This window comes from Bolinopsis microptera, chromosome 5 (assembly GCF_026151205.1).
Source record: "Bolinopsis microptera isolate Bmic1 chromosome 5, MBARI_Bmic_1.0, whole genome shotgun sequence".
NCBI lineage: Eukaryota > Metazoa > Ctenophora > Tentaculata > Lobata > Bolinopsidae > Bolinopsis > Bolinopsis microptera.
The window spans coordinates 18,692,984-18,712,121 of NC_087076.1; the positions used below are offsets into that span (position 1 = coordinate 18,692,984).

The 19,138-nt window shown below is 37.6% G+C and overlaps 2 protein-coding genes across 2 annotated transcripts; one reads left to right on the forward strand and one right to left on the reverse strand.

Moving 5' to 3' along the window:
* Positions 1-2,660: 2,660 nt before the first annotated feature.
* On the forward strand, positions 2,661-15,857 carry LOC134815166 (elongation factor-like GTPase 1). The gene is made up of 24 exons (XM_063823672.1): positions 2,661-2,844; positions 3,061-3,145; positions 3,424-3,542; positions 3,765-3,977; positions 4,173-4,212; positions 4,314-4,437; positions 4,754-4,957; positions 5,085-5,221; positions 6,217-6,339; positions 6,594-6,693; positions 6,857-6,951; positions 7,083-7,189; positions 7,322-7,475; positions 7,648-7,815; positions 8,730-8,853; positions 9,056-9,146; positions 9,319-9,535; positions 9,764-9,899; positions 10,182-10,292; positions 11,055-11,146; positions 11,438-11,547; positions 11,865-12,068; positions 12,190-12,265; positions 12,744-15,857. The coding sequence occupies exons 1-24, from the start codon at positions 2,698-2,700 to the stop codon at positions 12,854-12,856; spliced, it is 3,090 nt and encodes a 1,029-aa protein (XP_063679742.1). The 5' UTR covers positions 2,661-2,697; the 3' UTR covers positions 12,857-15,857.
* On the reverse strand, positions 12,868-15,758 carry LOC134815167 (uncharacterized). The gene is made up of 3 exons (XM_063823673.1): positions 15,526-15,758; positions 13,383-13,448; positions 12,868-13,204 (listed from the first exon to the last, which is right to left on the reverse strand). The coding sequence occupies exons 1-3, from the start codon at positions 15,670-15,672 to the stop codon at positions 13,061-13,063; spliced, it is 357 nt and encodes a 118-aa protein (XP_063679743.1). The 5' UTR covers positions 15,673-15,758; the 3' UTR covers positions 12,868-13,060.
* Positions 15,858-19,138: the final 3,281 nt, after the last annotated feature.

Sequence of the window (19,138 nt, forward strand, 5' to 3'; positions counted from 1 at the left end):
CGATGCACTACTGGGTCGCGCCGCGCATCAAATAATTCTTCTCGCAACCACGGTAGATCGGCAAAATGCACCACTGTGCCTCACCAAGCTGTGAAGGATTGACATCGTGAATCAAATTATGTTTTTATTTACTGGGCCGCGCTCAGCCTGTCATTCCGCCAAATCTATATCTATATATATGTTAATGAACATAATAGCCTGGGGTCCTCAGGTAAGTTTTTATTAGTGTAATCCTTGTATCACGTTGCGACCCCCACGGTCGTTTCACTATGGTTTCACTATCGTCATAACGATACAGGGGGAGCCGCGCACTCGTCCGCGGCGGGTCATACTTGTCATACGTTGTATGACCCGCCTTACCTGAGGACCCCAGGCTATTTATTTGCTAATTATGTTCATTAACATATATAGCGAATAAAGATTTGGCGGAATGACAGGCTGAGCGCGGCCCGGTAAGACCCGCCGCGCACGAAGTACGCGGCTCCCCCTGTATCGTCACCATAGTGAAACGACCGTGGGGGTCGCAACGTGATACAAGGTCATATTGACCATTGTTAATGATCTGGCCCGGCGCGCGCTACTTCGTAGCACTTGCCATCGGGCCAACATTTCGAGAAGAAAGCGGCGCGCGCTACTTCGAAGAAATTTAGACGAGTAACATCCGTCAAAAGGTCATACAACGTATGACAATGTAATCCAATTTTGTCAATCCTGTATAAAAAAGAATTCACTAATTTGTTGGCGTAACAAAATTAAAAATGGGGTTATGAAAGATAATAATTTTACATCACTGCGTTTAATTATTATAATTGTTTCGTGTTTGCTTATTTGACATATGCGCTACAAGAGCCGCGCGTTGAGTTAGATTGTAAAATCTGATTATTCGATAATTGTAAAATTGCATAAACGCGCTTATTTGCGCGTTTTACAGGGTTCACTTACGCCAGGTAAAGTTTAGAGTGAAAGTTATTATATTAATTATTTTGATTTAATCGTTATTTCGAGGACTTCGCCGCTTCGACGCGCCGTGCAAACTAGCATTCTTGCTTCGCATCGTCTTCGCTTCGCATCGTCGATTGTTGCTCTGCGAAGCAGAGCAATGATCTCGATGGGTTGACACTGTCAATCAAATCATTATTCCCATGGTCATTTAAAATTATGATATTTGTAATACAGAACAGTTTTAACAGCAAGTTTTACTGTACTTGAAGACTAAAACTCAAATGTCCCAATACAAGATAAATCCGTGAAATAGAACTTTGTGAGAAAACTACTAAAATAATCACTAGACCTCCTCACATCACAAAACTATATTTTCTGACTAAGAATGTATTGTGAGAGACAGAGAGAGTTCGGTTACTGATGGGTTATTTGCATAGCTTCGAAGTGAACTGAATTTTATTTAGATCAAACCTTCAAACATGGATTCCAAACTATACTGTCCTCGAAGTATGCATACCCCTTATTTGATTCAGTTTCTCTTGCAGAGACAATTTTATCCTGGTGTCGAGACCAGTGTTCGCTAATTGATTCCTCAGAAAATTGTACATTTGAATGCTGGTCCAATTTTGATCCTAGAATTAAATAGAAACGTTGAATCTCTTATTTTTGACTCTTTATTCAAGCTACTTGTAAAGGATCTGTTTATGATTGCAGACATTTGTGGGCCTCCCTAGTCCATATTTTAAAGTAAAGTTTTCGATCATCTGTATCTCATTCGGATGGTAAAATCAAAAATTCTAACAATCAAGCTGGCAGCTAGTACAGAAAAGAATTTGTAAATGTGTTATCTCTGTAGCAATTGACATAACCAAAGATATAATGTCGACAAGAATTTATTAATTTAATTCTCATTTCGATGTTGAAAACAGTGTCACCTAGTCTAGGGAGTAGCTAAGGATCCATTGGATCTATGCGATCTCGACTCAGCCGAATGATAGGAAACTTAATTGAGGGTTGAATGAGGAGGGGTACCTGTTAAAAGTTCAAGAAACTTCCTAGGATACCCCTTCAGTGCATACTGTAAAAATAGTACTTTTAACTATTAAGTATTATTAACAGTGCATTAAAAGCCTGATTCATTGTGTGCCTTATTTATTGCACCCTGATTTACTGTGCCCTGATTTATTGCACTACTTTTGGCATAACCGGATTTACAGCAAAAGGCTGCCATTTCCTTCCTCCAAAATGGGGCTTTGCATACAAATTGTGATTTATTGAGCTGTTTCATCTCCTAAACTCTAATGTAAATCGAGGTCTACCGAGTTAGTAGTAAGTAGTACTATTGGAAAAATAGACTGCAATTTGTTTATATAATTTATAAACGCGTATATTATTGCCCACGTTAATTAAGGGGCCTGTTAATAATTTATTAAATTATTAGCTATTTTAGATTTAATAATAATAATCAAGTACAGTAAAACCTTGATTTACCAGGAAGTTTGGGGAAAGGAAACAACTGTGTTAGATCAGGGTTAAAGGTAAATTGGGTTTTAATTTTACTTATTGTATGTTAAGACCTCATTTGGGGGAAGAAATGTCAGCAGGAAATCGCGGTTTGTGGTAAATCAGGCTTTCACTGTAGTTGGTAGTTTCAACTAGTAGTTGGTATGTACCTTAAAGATCTGATAAATTCAGTTTAAATAGACTATGGTTCGTATTATATAACTGAAATTTCAATATTAGATAGGAGCTATCATGGAGGGTAGGTTAAAGATGCTCCAAGAGAACACCAAGAATATCAGAAATCTCTGTATTCTGGCTCACGTGGATCATGGAAAAACTACCATTGCAGATTCTTTGATAGCTAGTAATGGTATCATATCACAAAGACTCGCTGGAAAGGTTGGTGAACTTTAATCATAATATTTTAACATTGTGCAATTAATTGTCCAATAATTGGAAATCCAAATCCAAAATTTATTGGTAATCTCAGAGTTAGCAAAAGCTTTGAAAGCAAGGAAATAAATTATATTAAAGTTAAATGACATTTGTTTAATTTTGTAATTAACAATAAATTCATTCTCCATTATTCTTCGTTACAACACAATTTATTCACAGCTGAGATACCTTGATAACCTGAACCAAGAAAAGGCCAGAGGAATAACTATGAAATCCAGTGCAATCTCTCTTCATCATAGGAATAGTAAGTTTCGAGCAAATTAGCATGTCGCAGTGTTAACTGTTTTAGGAGTAAAAGAGCTTAAGTTCCACTGCTGAGTTCCAATATCCTGATTCCTGGGACCAATTTATTAAAGTTTGAAAACTTATTTACATTATCTACAGTGTGACTTTACATCACTACTGTTCTCAAGTAGTAAACTATCAGTAATATGCATTATTAGCGTATGACATAAGAATAACAAGTAACAGCTAGTTGTCGCTCTCTAAGTACACTGATGATTTAACTTTCCTTACATTCAGGTGGTGAAGATTATTTACTGAATCTCATAGACAGTCCTGGTCATGTAGATTTTAGTGGAGAGGTTTCAACAGCTGTGCGGCTCTGTGATGGAGCCTATATTGTAGTTGATGTGGTGGAAGTAAGCTTATAAATATATATATATCTGTAATGCATATAGTAGTCAGTTACCGTATCAAGTTACTGTATTACTAGTGTTACGTTAAACGTCAACATCTCGCAAATAGATTTCCTGTTCCAAGAATGATATTATGAATTTAAATAATTAACAATTAATTATTAACATGTAGCAGTAATTAGCAATTAATTATTAACATGTAGCAGTAATGATTTCTCTCTCCAGGGAGTTTGCCCACAAACAGTAACAGTATTACAACAAGCTTGGGCAGAATGTATAAAACCTTGTCTGATCCTCAACAAGTGCGACAGACTTATCACTGAAATGAAGTTTTCTCCGGACGAGGCGTACGTGCACTTACAGAGACTTTTAGAGCAGATAAACAGTAAAGTTGGGGAGTTGCACTCGTCCTCTGTCATGAAGAAGGAACATCAGGAGGTTTGTCTTAGAAATTCATCAGTTTTGTCACTTACAGCGAAAATAGTTCTCGCCATCATATATGTTATTATTTCAAAAATGTCTGACCTCAATGACGAGAATCGTGAGATTTATTCTTTTATAGTTTCACAAAAATTTTTGATGATTAAATGAAAATCACACCTAATTGATGAATTATCTCGTTCTTATTTTCAGTATATGAAATCCAGACTGCCAACTGAAGCTGAACCAGAAAGTATGTGAGTCATTCTTCTTACGGTTTTAGACCTGTTTGGAAATTATACCTTTTTCCTGACTTTCATTTTCTTCACCCAAGCAAACCATGATCTATTTAAGGTGACTCTGTGTACGACTGGTCCAGCGGGTTAGACCTCGACGAGAACGATGATTCCAATATTTACTTTTCACCGGAGCTGGGGAATGTAGCCTTCGCTAGTGCTAGTGACGGCTGGGCATTCAGGTAAATATAAACCAAACCATATTGGAGTAATCCTCCAATATATCCAGTCCATAACACGTGCTTAGTTTTCCAGAGAGAGAGAGAGAGAGAGAGAGTTTTCCAGCTTACTACTGAACTCCATGTTGTCTTTTAGTCGGCTAATCGTTGTAATACTCGACTAACAGTAGTTGTAACAGTCCCCACGTACACCAATTATAGTTATTCCTCAAACTTGAAATTCTAAAATTACTAAATTACGTTCATTCAGTGAGTCACCCAATACCACCACACAAAATGTTTGTGTAAATTACTACTCTAACGTTGAGAATTCTTCCAGAATCTCTACATTTGCTACACAGTACCAGCGTAAAATGGGGATAAAGAGATCAGTGCTCATGAAAACACTGTGGGGTGATTATTATCTGAACAACAAAGCTAAACAGATATCTAAAGGAGCCTATGCCAAGGGAAAGAGACCTCTATTTGTAACTTTCATCTTAGATAGTATATGGAATGTTTACAGAGCGGTGTTATTACAGAGGTATAGTTTTGTTATTTAATCAGGTTCTTACACTTATGAGAACAGTTCAGGTTTATAATTTAACGTAACTGAGCTTTACAAACTTCCAATTGAATGCTTCAATTTAGTGCACTAAAACTATTTTTAGGAACAAAGAAAGAATAGATCAGATAGTAACCTCTTTAAAACTGAAGATAGCACCCCGCGATGCACGGAGCACTGATTACAGAGTTCAGTTATTTGCTGTGTGCAGCGCCTGGATGCCTATGGCTGCCACTGTTCTGGGTAAGTCACCTTATTCCCAGTTTTTGACCGCGTCATTTTTGTACTTTCGATAAAGCAAATTGAATTTTATACACGGACAAAAATAATATTATTTTCACTTGAGTTTAGAAGTAAAATTACCCAATTCTAAACCTGTACCTGACGTTGACTGTTGATACATTAATTAACGGGTTGTACTGGGCCGCCAGTTGTATTACTTCAACTGATAACAAATATTACATTGGTATCTAGACCTACATTGTACACAACTACATGAGATAATAATATATAATATTAGTACATTATAGTATATATATATATACAGTATATAGTTTATAGTATATATAGTAGTATAGGATGTGATCTGATAATAATTAGTGTAATAAAGAGACACTTGTAAGATAGGTGTACTCAACTCCTTGTCAACAACTACACTGTACATTACTACACTACACGGAGTATTACATCACATCTCCCCCACACTCTCTTCTACCAGTCACCTTACCATTTTATTATTTTTATCGCATGCTCTGTCTTGTAGTGAAATTAATATAAACGCAACGGAAACTCAAAAGTTCTAGTGTAGAATGTCGGTTTAGATATTACGTTCACTGGAAGACTGTAGTCTTGTATTACTGACATTGAAGTGTTCGTATTTCATCATTACTATGCGTTTTAACAACAGGGTGATGTCAGCAGGATGTATAAGAATGTTTGAAAGGGTGGATTTAGTTGGCTGTGCTGTACTCCGTCAAAATACTTAATGCAATATGTATGAGCAAGGGTGTACCAGCATAACAAAAGGAATAGCTTGAACTAAACTATAGTCTTTCGACTGTAGCAGTACTTAAGGTTTCAGCAGGGTGGATTTAGAATGTAGTACAGTGTTGTCAAGATCACTGAGATCACTATTTGAATTGCTTGCGGAGGGCCCCAGATAAAATCTGAGAGTTCCACTCTATCTGACAGCTCCATGATGAAATGTTCGCAGAGTTATGAATATGGATATGTTTCAGACATGGCGTGTGAAGTGTTACCAGCACCAAACGAACTAACCTCTGAGAAAATACAAAACCTACTCTGTTCCGGTGTTACTAGTATAGAGCAACTACCCCCAGAGACTCAGGATCTTAAAACTGGTTTGTTGAAACTTGTATTTCATTTCAAATATCAGAAGTGTTAAGATTTTCAGGACCTTAGTCCTTACAACTTGTAATATTTTTAATTGTTCATGACTGAAACCATATATCAAAACAGAGACCATATTATTATATCAGGACAGCTAAGGATGTTTTGTTCATGCTTGTTCAAGTATAATGGATGAGAATGATTTTTGATAGAATTGATGCATTTTTTTGAAGATAAAGTTCTTGACAGGATCTCCAAACTTCAGCGTTTAGGAATTGTAGTGGTGACGACAATGACCCCGTCATAGTATACGTTAGCAAAATGTTCAGTGTCTTACCTGGTGCTATATCAACCAATAAACACAGGTAACCATAAATACCCTCATTTAGAGGCCTCAAAATATTTGAATTTAAGAAGATTTAAATAAACTTATTTCGTCGTACTTGTAAATGTATAAACTGCACCCAGTGTAATTAGCCCTAGAACATGATTTACATTGATAATTAACTGAAATGTTACCCTCCTTAGACCCCTTACTGATGATGAGATTGAGCGAAGAAGAGATGCTGCCAGAATAAGGAACCAACAGAAACTTACTGTCAACTTCAACCCCGAAACTATCGGTATTAATAATATAATTTTCTTAAGATTGTAAATAATATCTTGCAGATGTATTTCAGAGTTTAAACACTGCACCTAGTGCTGTTCCATATTGTTGGTTATATCTGATAACTTATCATGCGACTTTCCTCAGAGCTGGGACCAAGACGAGATACTGTTGAGGAAGAGAAGGAACCTGATAAGGAGCAGTTTATAGCTTTCTGTAGAATTTACAGTGGAAGGATTGAACCAGGAAAACAGGTAACTCTATCGAAACCCAGACTTTAGTAGCTGTTTAACGATGTGAACATCCTATCACAAAATGTACTTTACATTTTACCAAATTCTGACAAATCATCAACATTGGTTTGATTAGCTCCATTAAATAATCAGGTGTTTGTGCTGGGCCCACGACACGACCCGCGCACGATAGCTGCGCAGGAGCGCTCCACTATGGGCGTAAATGTGCACGTGGGCAAGGTAGCTCTGGGAGCTTGTTACTTGTTGATGGGTGGAGATCTAGAGGTGGTTCCTTCTGTCGCTGCAGGTTATTTAGCAATTCTTCATCAACTTTCATTTTAATTTATACATTTAGGGTATGAATTTACTTGTCATATATTAAATAAAATGTTGACAGCATTTCCTTTTCTTAACATAGTTGTGATCTGAGTATTTTGTGATAATCTGCTAATTACCATTTTCACCTTTAACATATCCAGGTAACATATGCGGCATTGGCGGACTGAAAGATCTAATCCAGAAAAGCGCCACAATATCAGATTCCTTATTCTGTCCACCCTTCCACGGGATGTCCCACTGGCAGACCCCTGTACTCAGGGTGGCTGTTGAACCCACAAACCCGGCAGAGATCCCCGCTCTTATTATGGGTACGTTAAACCATTAGACGATTTGTTTTGTTTGCTTGTAAGATACTTGTAACATAATGATGTTTTTTGTGATCTGCAATTCTTTACAATGAGTATAAACCTATCACCCCGTGTTGAGATCACGTAAGTTGTTGGAATAATTGTGCAGCCACGCAGCTCAGATATTTAAGTCTCCATTGTTTTAATGATTGTGGAAATAAGTAAAATACCCGGCATACCTATGATCTGCCTGTAATGCTGATTTATCCGCGGTATAGTATTTTAAGCGATCTCATTGATCCAGGCAGTATAGAGTTAGAGTGCAATTAGTGGATATGCAGACAGCCCACACTAACTCTGTTTGCTGTAATTAATGAATTAGTGTATTTTACCCTGCTTAACATATGACAAGTGAGGAGTTACTTACGTGAAACATAACTTATAGAGGAAACTCTTGTGAAGAAACTTCGTAAGTTTTTGGTTGACTAAAGTAATAAAAACTAAGGGCTGCAGTCTGTTTTCGGTGATTGATAAAAGTTTTGCTTGTGGGTCCTAGTTATTATACCGTTAGGATGCATGTTTCAATATTGTATGGTTTTCTGTTTTATGAAATAAGGACTGCCAAAATAAACAATTAGCTATGACTCTGTAATCGCAAGAGAGGCAAGGCTAAAGATTTCAACAAGAGTTCCTGGATAAGCTAAACTTATGACTAAAGACATCTTTCTCTCATACTATACCATATCTTTCTCCAATACACATAATGTATACTTAGGTTAAGTGATATCATATCACTTGAGTTGTACTACTGACTCACTTATTTGGCACTGTGCCATGTCGGGGGTGATTTCACACTGTCTAAGTAAGAATTCAGCACTGTAATGTCACTGTAATGTCACTGTAATGTCACTGTAATGTTAACACCACCATTACAGGAATGAAGCTGCTGAACCAATCAGATCCTTGTGTAGAGACCACAGTACTGGATACCGGAGAACTGGTGCTCTGTACTTCTGGAGAAGTTCATCTGGACAGATGTATTGAGGATCTTAAAACCAGGTACTTGCGCACTTATTATGGGTTTTATAATACTAACAGCTATTCTCTTTGGTTGTATAATAGTGTTATGGATTAGGTTTTCAGAAGCTATGATGTGTGTGATCTATTTCCAAACTACTTGTTATTTGTCTGTCACAAAGTTGTGCACCATTTAAATGATGTTGAATATTTGATATTATACACAAATCACAATATATTTCAGGTTCAGTAAAATAGATATCAAAGTCTCCCCACCGTTAGTAAGTTTCAGAGAAACTATAGTTATCCCTCCCAAGCTCGACAAAGTTAATGAGGTACGTGGTAGAACTTAATTTATTCATTACTGTCTAGCTTTTTTGCTCTGAAATTCAAAACTTTATCCTCAAATTAAAATGAGTGATCTCAGTTGGCATATTATCAGATTTAAATTTTTTTCTTACGAATGTTCGGGAAGTTTTGAAGAGCATAAAAACATCTATCCACCAGGCAATAATTGAAGAGATGTCAGACTCTTCCAACAGCAAAGCCCACACGATCCAAACGGCCAACAAATCCATCAGTTTCACAGTACAAGCCTTTCCTCTATCAGAGGAGTTTGTTAATTTCATATCAGAGAATAGAAACGCCCTGAAATGTCTGGTTAACTCTACCCTGTTTGCTGGCTCTACTAATCATACTCCCGCGCCCATAGACGAACATACAGGTTATAATCTACAAATGAGACAATAGACATGGTGTAATATATACATAGCATGGTCCCTATTATTTCCTACCTGTAGCCTATACATTTGTACATTTATACATTTTAATATTGTTTTTTTATACATTTTTTGTATAACACTGATGGTAAATAATATTTATATTTGTACGAAAAGCTATTTCCACATTAAAGCAGATATCTAATTGTGTCTAATACTAAGTTTTTATCCAGATTTTAAGATCGAAGAGTTCAAGCTATTTCTTGAGGAGCACCTAGAGGATATACCAGTTGAGAATTGTATCGAGAAGATAATTTGTTTTGGTCCCAGTCAGATCGGTCCGAACATTCTGATCAACAATATTCCACGGTTTGTACTATTTCCTATTGTACTGATTGTAACGCTGATCAACAATATTCCACGGTTTGTACTTTCCTATTGTACTGATTGTAACGCTGATCTGATATCAAAATCTTCTACCATTACCCAGCTAAATACGGATAAAACCCAAGATGTTATAAATAAAGTTGGTTATAAATTAATAAAGTTTCAAGTATTTTACAGATACTTTACAGATACTTTACAAATATAATAAAGTTTGTACTTTATTAAATTAATAAAGTTTCAAGTATTTTACAACCCCACTCTCAGGTACGACAGGCCGGTTATCTGGCCCGGGAGTGACAGTGAGAATCTGGATATGAGTTGTCTCTGGGACTACGAGAGCAGCGTTATACGTGGCTTTGATCTGGCCGTCTCTAGGTGGGTACAATTAGTTACAATTAGTTACAATTAATTACTCATTAGTTACTCATTAGTTACAATTAGTTACTCATAGTTGGTTTGTAGAAATGTTACTTAACTAATATGTTACTTAACTGTTAGTATTTGATCTGATATTTCTCTCAATTCTAGAACGCCGTTTATAATAAGAAATGAGTTTGAGCCATTTTTATATGAAATTTGACAATTTAGTTTTTCTTTACACGCACATGATGGTAAACTTTCTAAATCCCAACAAAAATACATGCAACAATTGTTTAATGTTCGTGTGACTATCACTTTCAATCCAGACAAGTTAAAAGTAGTGCAACTAATTATCTTAAGAATTTGTTGTTTCTTAAGTTAATAAAACTAGACTTGTAAGATTTACCACCGTACGTTAGTAACTACTAACTGGTCTATTAATGTGTTCCAGTCGACCTGTTTAGTAGACTGTAAAGTTTCCTAATTCGCTCGTTAAACACAAAATATGTGGTTTCCTTTTATTAATAATTTAACTGCTGAAGTCTACAATTGCTATTTACGGAATATGAAATGGAACAGTTTCAATGAGAAATATACAGCATTTACATACCTATTGTTAAGCTCACATGTAAATATCTGCATGACATTGTTAATAACTCTGCCCATGCGTCCTATTGGCAGTATATTAGTGGTAGCAGCATATTATCATGGCATTATAACCTCTATCCAATAATATTATTGGTTTATAAGTATTGACTAGCTAATATCTCCCAACAGCGGACCACTGTGCGAGGAGCCGATGGCAGCTACACTGTTTGTACTACAAGAGTGGATAGGATCCTGGCAGTCAGATACCACCGAATCTGTTGGTATGTGACTTTCTGATCAATCTATAGAGGAAATTGAAGAGACTTGTTTTGATTCGTCGAAGGGGCAGGGTTTACGAATAATTGCGAAATTGGCTTTAATTAAAGTATATGTTTTCCAGCCGGAAGCGGCGATAATTACCCTCATGAAGTCACTAATTCCTCTCATAATCTAAAGAGTAATGAATAATTACATTATGTGTTATATGTATAATGTAAATGTTCCCTTTCATGTGACAGCGTATAACCAAGTTGAATATATCCTCTAAAAGCTAAGATAAACGTTCTATTCAGGTCAGCCAATAGCCGGCCAGATCGTCTCAGCGGTAAAAGAAGGCTGCAGACAAGCTTTCTTGAAAAAACCATGTCGACTTATGATAGCTATGTACAAGTGCGAAGTACAGGTAATAGTTAAAATTTTATAAAATACTCTGACATTTTCGTTATCGTTTTTATATAGACAGTTCTGTTTAAGCTGATTAAAAATGTACCAACACTTAGCAATGTATTTCAATTTGTTCAGCTCGCTAATATTCTCTGTACTTAATTCATACGGTACAATAAGATCCCATCTTAAAACTTAAAATTCTATGTATCTCTCGTCTCCCGCTGTATAAATGTTGGAATATTATCTAGTATGTAGTCTATAAATGTTCAGTGGGTGGTCTAAACCGGGTAGATATTTATAACTTAGTAATTATTATAATATATTTGTCATCAGGCAACAGCAGAGGTGCTAGGCAGAGTGTATGGAGTTTTGGCAAAGCGCCAGGGAAGAGTTATAAGTGAAGAACTAAAAGAGGGCTCCGGGACATTTGTCATTGCGGCGGTTCTGCCTGTTGCGGAGAGTTTGGGATTCGCTGATGAAATTAGGAAGAAGACGTCTGGATTTGCCATGCCGCAACTTGTGTTTAGTCATTGGGAGGTGATTAACGTCAACAATTTAATTTAAAGTAAATTTATCTTGATTAAAGATACTCATGAGTCATGACTTGCTTTTTTCCTCATCAGTGTTGAAGTATTACTAATTCCCTTTTCTTTTCTAGACTTTACAAGAAGACCCGTTTTGGGTTCCGACGACTGAAGAAGAGCTGGCACATTTTGGAGAATTGGGTGATTCAGGTAAAAAGAATTGTTCTAACACTATCAAGTTCACTTGTCATTTTTTCATTGCATAAAAATCAATCCAACCTAATACTGGACTAATTTTTCAGACCTTGCTTATTATTCTGCCATGTGTAAAGGTTCTGCGAAGCGACCAACTTCGCTGGTTTTGGATAAGAAACCGTCAACACTACCATGTATGACGCAATATCGACACAGATAATGTGGCAAAACCCGAAAATCCCGAAAGCATATTTGGCACGCGCAGTGACAAATTAATGATGAAATTCAAATTGTTAGCATTTAAAACGCGCAATAATGGCGCACCACATGAATTGATCCACTAATTCTAGGAAAACCACGTGTTTTCCTATCCTTCACCCTCAAATTCCGATTTCTGATTAGCTAGATTATAAATCTCACTATAGATTTATCCCTAGGGTCTAGCACTGAATTTTACGATTTTCATTAGCATTCACTAACATAATGTAAACAGGTAACCTGGCTCACGACTATATGATGAGTGCGAGAAAGAGAAAAGGACTCTCCACTGACGAACAGATTGTGGTTTCTGGAGAAAAGCAGCGAACTCTTAAGAAAAACAAGTGAAACTCCAAAAATTGGGGGAAGACTTTTATTTGTATATGAATATTAGTTACATCAATCTGTTTACAAAAGGATCCACGACAAATTCGTATTTCTTAATCACCTAAAGGGTTTCCAACAATAATGTCTTCTACGAGCAGATTGCTTTCTTGTGCCCTTATTCACACATTTGCGGGTTTCTCAATTTCTAATCCTCGCAACCGTTCATCACTGTTGGTTTAGCGAATCAGAAGTCTTCCACCCTTTCCAGGCATAACTGTTCAGAATTCCTGACTGTTCAATGGCTCCGATTCTCTTGGATTCTGCTGGCGGTTTCGTCATTTTACTCAATCTGTCCACGATCTCTTGAACCTATAAAGTGTTTAATATTACAGCATGTGATCGTTCTATGGGAAAGTGAAATGATCTTATTTTCTGACAACATGTAGCGGTAAAATCTCATGCTCTGCGATTTATAAACCTAATCATGTTAGTCTGCGACACGAATATTTAAGAGACAATTTATCCTACTGTAAACATTCCAACTTACCTCTTCTTTTTCTTTAGCTCCTCCAGGTCGCTCTATATCGGGGATGTTCTTATGCGAGACTCTCGACTGAAAAATTTAACTTTAGCGACTAATAGTGCACCGCAAAGTAATACACTGTACAAGCAGACTTTAAACTATCTGTATTGCCAATACAGCTAGTTAAAAGTCTGCTTGTGATGATTGTGTCCTCTGCTTACGGTAGTCAAGTAGCCAATACTTGTTAAACTTTCTCGGCACTGCTCGTTAGATATATGCTAAATCATCGGCCGTGTATTTTTATCACAAGCTGTTGCTATTATTATCAACTAACATATGCATAAAAACATTACGCATATAAAGGTGCTAAAAGCATTGGGTGTGAGTCTCGGTCCTTGGATGAGTCTGACTAAATACACAATAGCGCTACATTTCTAAGATGATTAGGGTTGCATTGTTTGTCCTATCTTTGTTCCTCCAGGTTGATTTTACACAGGAGCGTGTAAACACAGATTCGAATGATGTAACAATGAATCTGGACCGGGTCATTGAAGACCTTCGACTAAAACTCAATCCTATTGGATTTTTAGAAGACAAGCTGGTTGGGAATCTAAAAGGAGGTCTACGCTAGCTCCTAAGGTTTACAACATTTATCTGATAGAAAACAATCTTAAATACAGTCCCGAGGAGCAAAAGATGAGGTACAAAATATTTGAAAATGCTTTGAAAAAGGTTCTTTTCGAGAACAATGGGACTTGGAAGAAAGGAATAAACAAGTTTTCTGACAAGTCTGAGGTGGAACGGGAAGCGTATCTCGGATATAACCGCTCAAGACCGCTATCCTCAGAGGTCAGTGGTAGAGGTAAACCTGGAATGGTTGGAGTTAGTATGATAGTTGGAGGTCGGAGCCGTTTGGGCTGGCCGCTCTACCCTACATCCAAAACTGTGGACTGGAGGGAGAGAGGTGCTATGACCATCCCTCTCGACCAAGGAGATTGTGGAATTTGTTGGGCCTTTGCATCCACTTCCGTTTTAGAGTCTCTATATTTCATCAAGACGGGAGTACTGAGGTCCATGTCTGTGCAGCAGGTTGCCGATTGTACCAACTCTTCTAATGGATGTGTTGGAGGTTGGTTTGGTGACGTGTACTCTTATCTCATGAACTCAAACAAGCTCGCTTCCAGCAACTCTTACCCGCTAGATCTACCAAAAAAGGGAGCGAGATTCACCATTAATCGAGGGTGTGATAATAAAAAACTAAAGGTATCAAAAGACGCCATAAAAGTTGCCTATTTGAGCCAGTATGAGTCCGGAATAACAGAAGAGAGTATAATTGGAGCCTTGTCAAGACAACCACTAACCGCAGGGATATATTCACCTCCTTCTCTCTTCTCCTACAAGTCTGGTCTGTTTCTTGAGAAGAATTGTCCTAGTTCAATGGAGACGAATAACCACGCCGTTGTCCTGGCTGGTTACTCTCCTTCTACCTTTCTTGTTAAAAACTCGTGGGGTGAAAGTTGGGGTGAAAAGGGCTAATTCAGATTAAAACGAGTAGGATCCAACTGCGGTGTGACCACCGACGTTGTGTGGCCAACTCTCCACACCTACCAGGAGAGGGACCCAGACTCAAGCTTCACTCCCTGTAAGGACACACAGCCCTGGTGTCGGAACTTTGCCGTAACAGCATGTCCCTTCTCTGCTCCCTTCAGAGAGACATGTCCCTACTCCTGCTCCGTATGCTCTTGTAGGGATCTTGCGGAGGGCTGTTCAGATAAACTCCACCAGTGTAGCACGCACTCTACAGTTAAATGGGCATGTAGGAGATCGTGTGAATTGTGTCAATGTCCTCCTGGTACCTCACTCTGTAGAACACAATGTGTGCCGTACTGGCACCAGGGCTACAAACCTCAGCAGTGTGATAACAAACCTCTAAAGAACTCCGAGTTCGAGGATTAAACGATTTGGTGGTTATACGAGCTGTACAGATTAATAAAACTAAAGCTAATGCTTTCATAATTCATAAGTATCATTATATTAACACGATTAAAGTTTAACATTATTCCTATCATAATTCGGTTTGTCATCGGTTTGCTATTTTTGCTACACTTATCTTTAAGAGCCCTGTTGTTGGTATAAAAGCTATCAAACAAAAGAGAAAATGACAAACCTTGGTTTCGGTGGTATGAAGTCTCTCAGTCAACTCCTGAACTTGACCTCCTTCCAATTTCTGAGTGCCAAGGGGAAAGGGAGGTTCGACTATAGTTCCCCAGTTAGAATTTAATCGTGGATCCTTTGCTGCTGTTTGTGCTGCCATTTTGCAACGTATTTGATTTAAGAAAAGATTTGTCGATACGGACAACGAATGTAAAGATAAAACTAAAACTTAATGGCTGCAAGTATAGCACTGCCGTTATTAACGCGACTTACATGGACCATTTTAAAAACTTTTTAGCAAACTGGGAATAATGCTTGCTGAAAATCATTTTGTGATTTCGTTACTTGTTGCTAGGTATTTGTATTGCATGTAATGCGGGTGTACTAACAACAATTTTTAACCGAGAGTTGTTTAGATTATGATTGCTATTTGCTTATTAAATGTTTTATATTTTATTATGAACCGTTTAAATAACTGTATCTTAATTTGTATACATTATTAACTAAAATAAGTTTTTAAAGCTTCCGTTACCGCGATTGTGTATTGTGCCATCCATAGTGAACTCACTAGTTATAGTTGGTCACTGTAAAAAATTCTGTCAAAACAGTGAAATTTCGATCCAGGTAACCTTTTTCTGGGATTTTCCATTTTTCGAAAGTGTCTCAAGATATTAAGCTGCCAGTACTTCAATCGTGTCCAAATTGTCATCCACAGTGAACTTACTAGTTGGTCACTGGACAAAAATCCGTCAGAACTATGTAATTTCGGTCCAGAAATCCTTATACGCATCTGAAAATCGGACATTTTTGTGATTTTCCGTTTTTCAAAGCTTTCTGCGGAAATCTAGCTTCAATATGCATCGGGCCTTCCTCCGTCCACAATGAACTGACTAATTAATCACTGAACAAAAATTCTGTCAAAACAGTAAAATTTTAGTCGAGGAAAGCTTACATTTTTTTCTAATTTTATAGCTTTCTCCAGAAATCTAGCTTCTTGTACCTCAATCGTTTCTTGAGCAATCCACAGTGAACTCACTAATTGGCCACAAAATGGTGGATTGAAAAATCAGAAATTTTTTGAAAGACTAATAAAGTTGATAAGTACTATTATATAATATAAATTATAAACAGAAGGAATTAATTTAATGTAGTCCGAGGAGTTGGTCTCAATTTCCTCCCGTCCTAAGATGGGAATTATCTTGTCGTATAAGGACACGCTCACTGAATGCTGAAGTTTGAGGATATTGGTAAATTTCTAAAATAGCGTTTTTGACGATAGTGACTTAATTTTAGCATCAATCAATCTAGCGTGTTCATAAGTTCTGAACTTTAGCCACATGACCCATACTCCCATATGCACTGCTCAGAAAATTGATTGCTTTTAGGTACTATATTACCTGGGGACCTCAGGCTATCATGTTCATAAACATAGAGATTAGGCGGAATGACAGGCTGAGCGCGGCCCAGTAAGGTACTATGCTACTATAATGTAAAAAATGTCACATTTTTGTGACATTGTTTACCATAGCTGCCCAATTAGCATTTTTTGGTCTAAAATATAGTAGATTAGGTCAATCTAACAATTATGATACAACGTAGGCCTAAATTGGGCAGTGATCGAACGGCTTTAAGGCAATATTTCGTAAACTTTGTCACACTCAGAATACGAGACCTCTTTTCTACTGTGAGGTGTCCTCAAAACCCTTTCAACTCATTATTTGATGGTTCTTCTGCCAATCATAGCCCTAAAATATTTTCTTTTGAAAGTTAGCAAATACATGCACTTGGCTATTGGAAAATGATGCAAATTCTGCATCTGTCACATTATATGGAATTTGAAATTCTGGGTGAATTTCCGAAATCATTTATATCTGATTTTGGTTTGGAAGGCGGGAAAACTCTTATATATAAGGACGATACATGGATACAGTTGATTCAAGTATAGGGCAGTTGATGTAAACATCGTCACAAAATGATACGACATCGTAAATAGGTTAAATTTTTTTAAAACAATGATTATAGAATGAAAGGAGTCGGTCTCACTTTCTTCCCGTCCTAAGAGTAAGATGGGATTTATCTTGTTGTATAAAGTATATAATTTCCAGACTTATATTTTTGTAACTCTACAGGATTGATGATTAATCACTATACACTCGACTGTCACGTGACTTTTTCAACTCGTTCTCTAGCTGGCCCTGAACGACTATTCGAAACCCTAACTCTCTAATCCGATGCCAACCCTAACCCTAACCCAATCTCTAACAAAAGCATATGCTGAAACCCTAACCCTAACGATAAATTAAACCAACTTCCTTATACGGTCATATCACGTGATCGAGACAGTTTTTCGGGAACCGGTCACTGCGGCGGAAGTCACTGCGGCGGTGGACGGTACAGCGGAGGACGGTACAGCGGAGGACGGTACGGCGGTAGTTTCCAAAAAGGTTGGACGGTACGGCGGATCACATGACACCCACTTTACTTTGGACAGTACGGCGGTACTACTACTAGAAACTGTACCTAAGACAGAACTTACACATTCAACTTGTTTCTAATATATATAAGTTTTGTTCTAGATTCGCATTATAAGTTTTATTTTTTATTTTCTCTTTATCATTGTATAATTCTTGTTAGTTTAGTTGTTCATTTTTTTTATTCAGGGCTTTGCAGACAATGTAAATCGAGAATATTGAGTTGTTGAAAATCAAAAAGTTAATATAACTTGACACACTCAATAGCAATAATATCTAAATCCCACAAATCATTATCAAGAAGTTACAGCAATCAATAGTTCACATAACACTTCTGAGCAGATCCAGGTAAGTCAAGACATCATCTTCGTAAGAGTGGTAGTTCTTAACGATGCGGTGAATCCTCCTGTCCTTGTCGCTGTGAGCTTTCTTCCTCTTCGGTGGGTTCTCTCCGACCAGGTAGGCTGCGCGCTTCCCATCTGTTGAACTCTGCTCCATCTGAAGTGCTGTGATGAAGTTGTAGATGGTGGGGTTGGAGTGTCCAAGGATAGTGGAGAACTTCTTGTTCCAGGACTCCTTGCATCTGTCGTTCTTCTTCACGCACCTCCAAGCCTGTCGTCCATCCAGAGTCAGCTTTCCATCTTTGGAGTAGCGGAAACCACGGTGTAGAAGGTTTTGACTCTTAGCAGTTCTCCCTCTGACCACCTTCACCGTATCTTCATCGAACATCGTTGTAGCTGTTGTACTCAAGTTGTAGTGTTGCAGTACTGGAGAGTGGAGATGGTGGTGCTAATGAGATAATCTCCTCAACTTTGATCCGCTTTATATACTGTTTGCCTCTATCATTATCTACGTTTCACTGAGTAACCTCTCTTCTTGGCTACGGTTGATCAGATTCCTGGATGCGATCCCTCGTGACGTGTTCTCATGCCCTTGTTATTACCCATTGCATCTCGGCGCAGTGATATGAGATCTCACCGTAACAAGCTCATCGTGCACTCGCTTAACCACCGTTGTGCAGACCAGACGCGATCTGATACGAACCAGAAAGTGGAACAAGAACTGCTCTTAGTAATCACAATGTATATGTTAAACTTTATCCAATTTAATTTTAATTAAATTTAATTTCGAAGTAACAAAGAGGAAAATTGAACT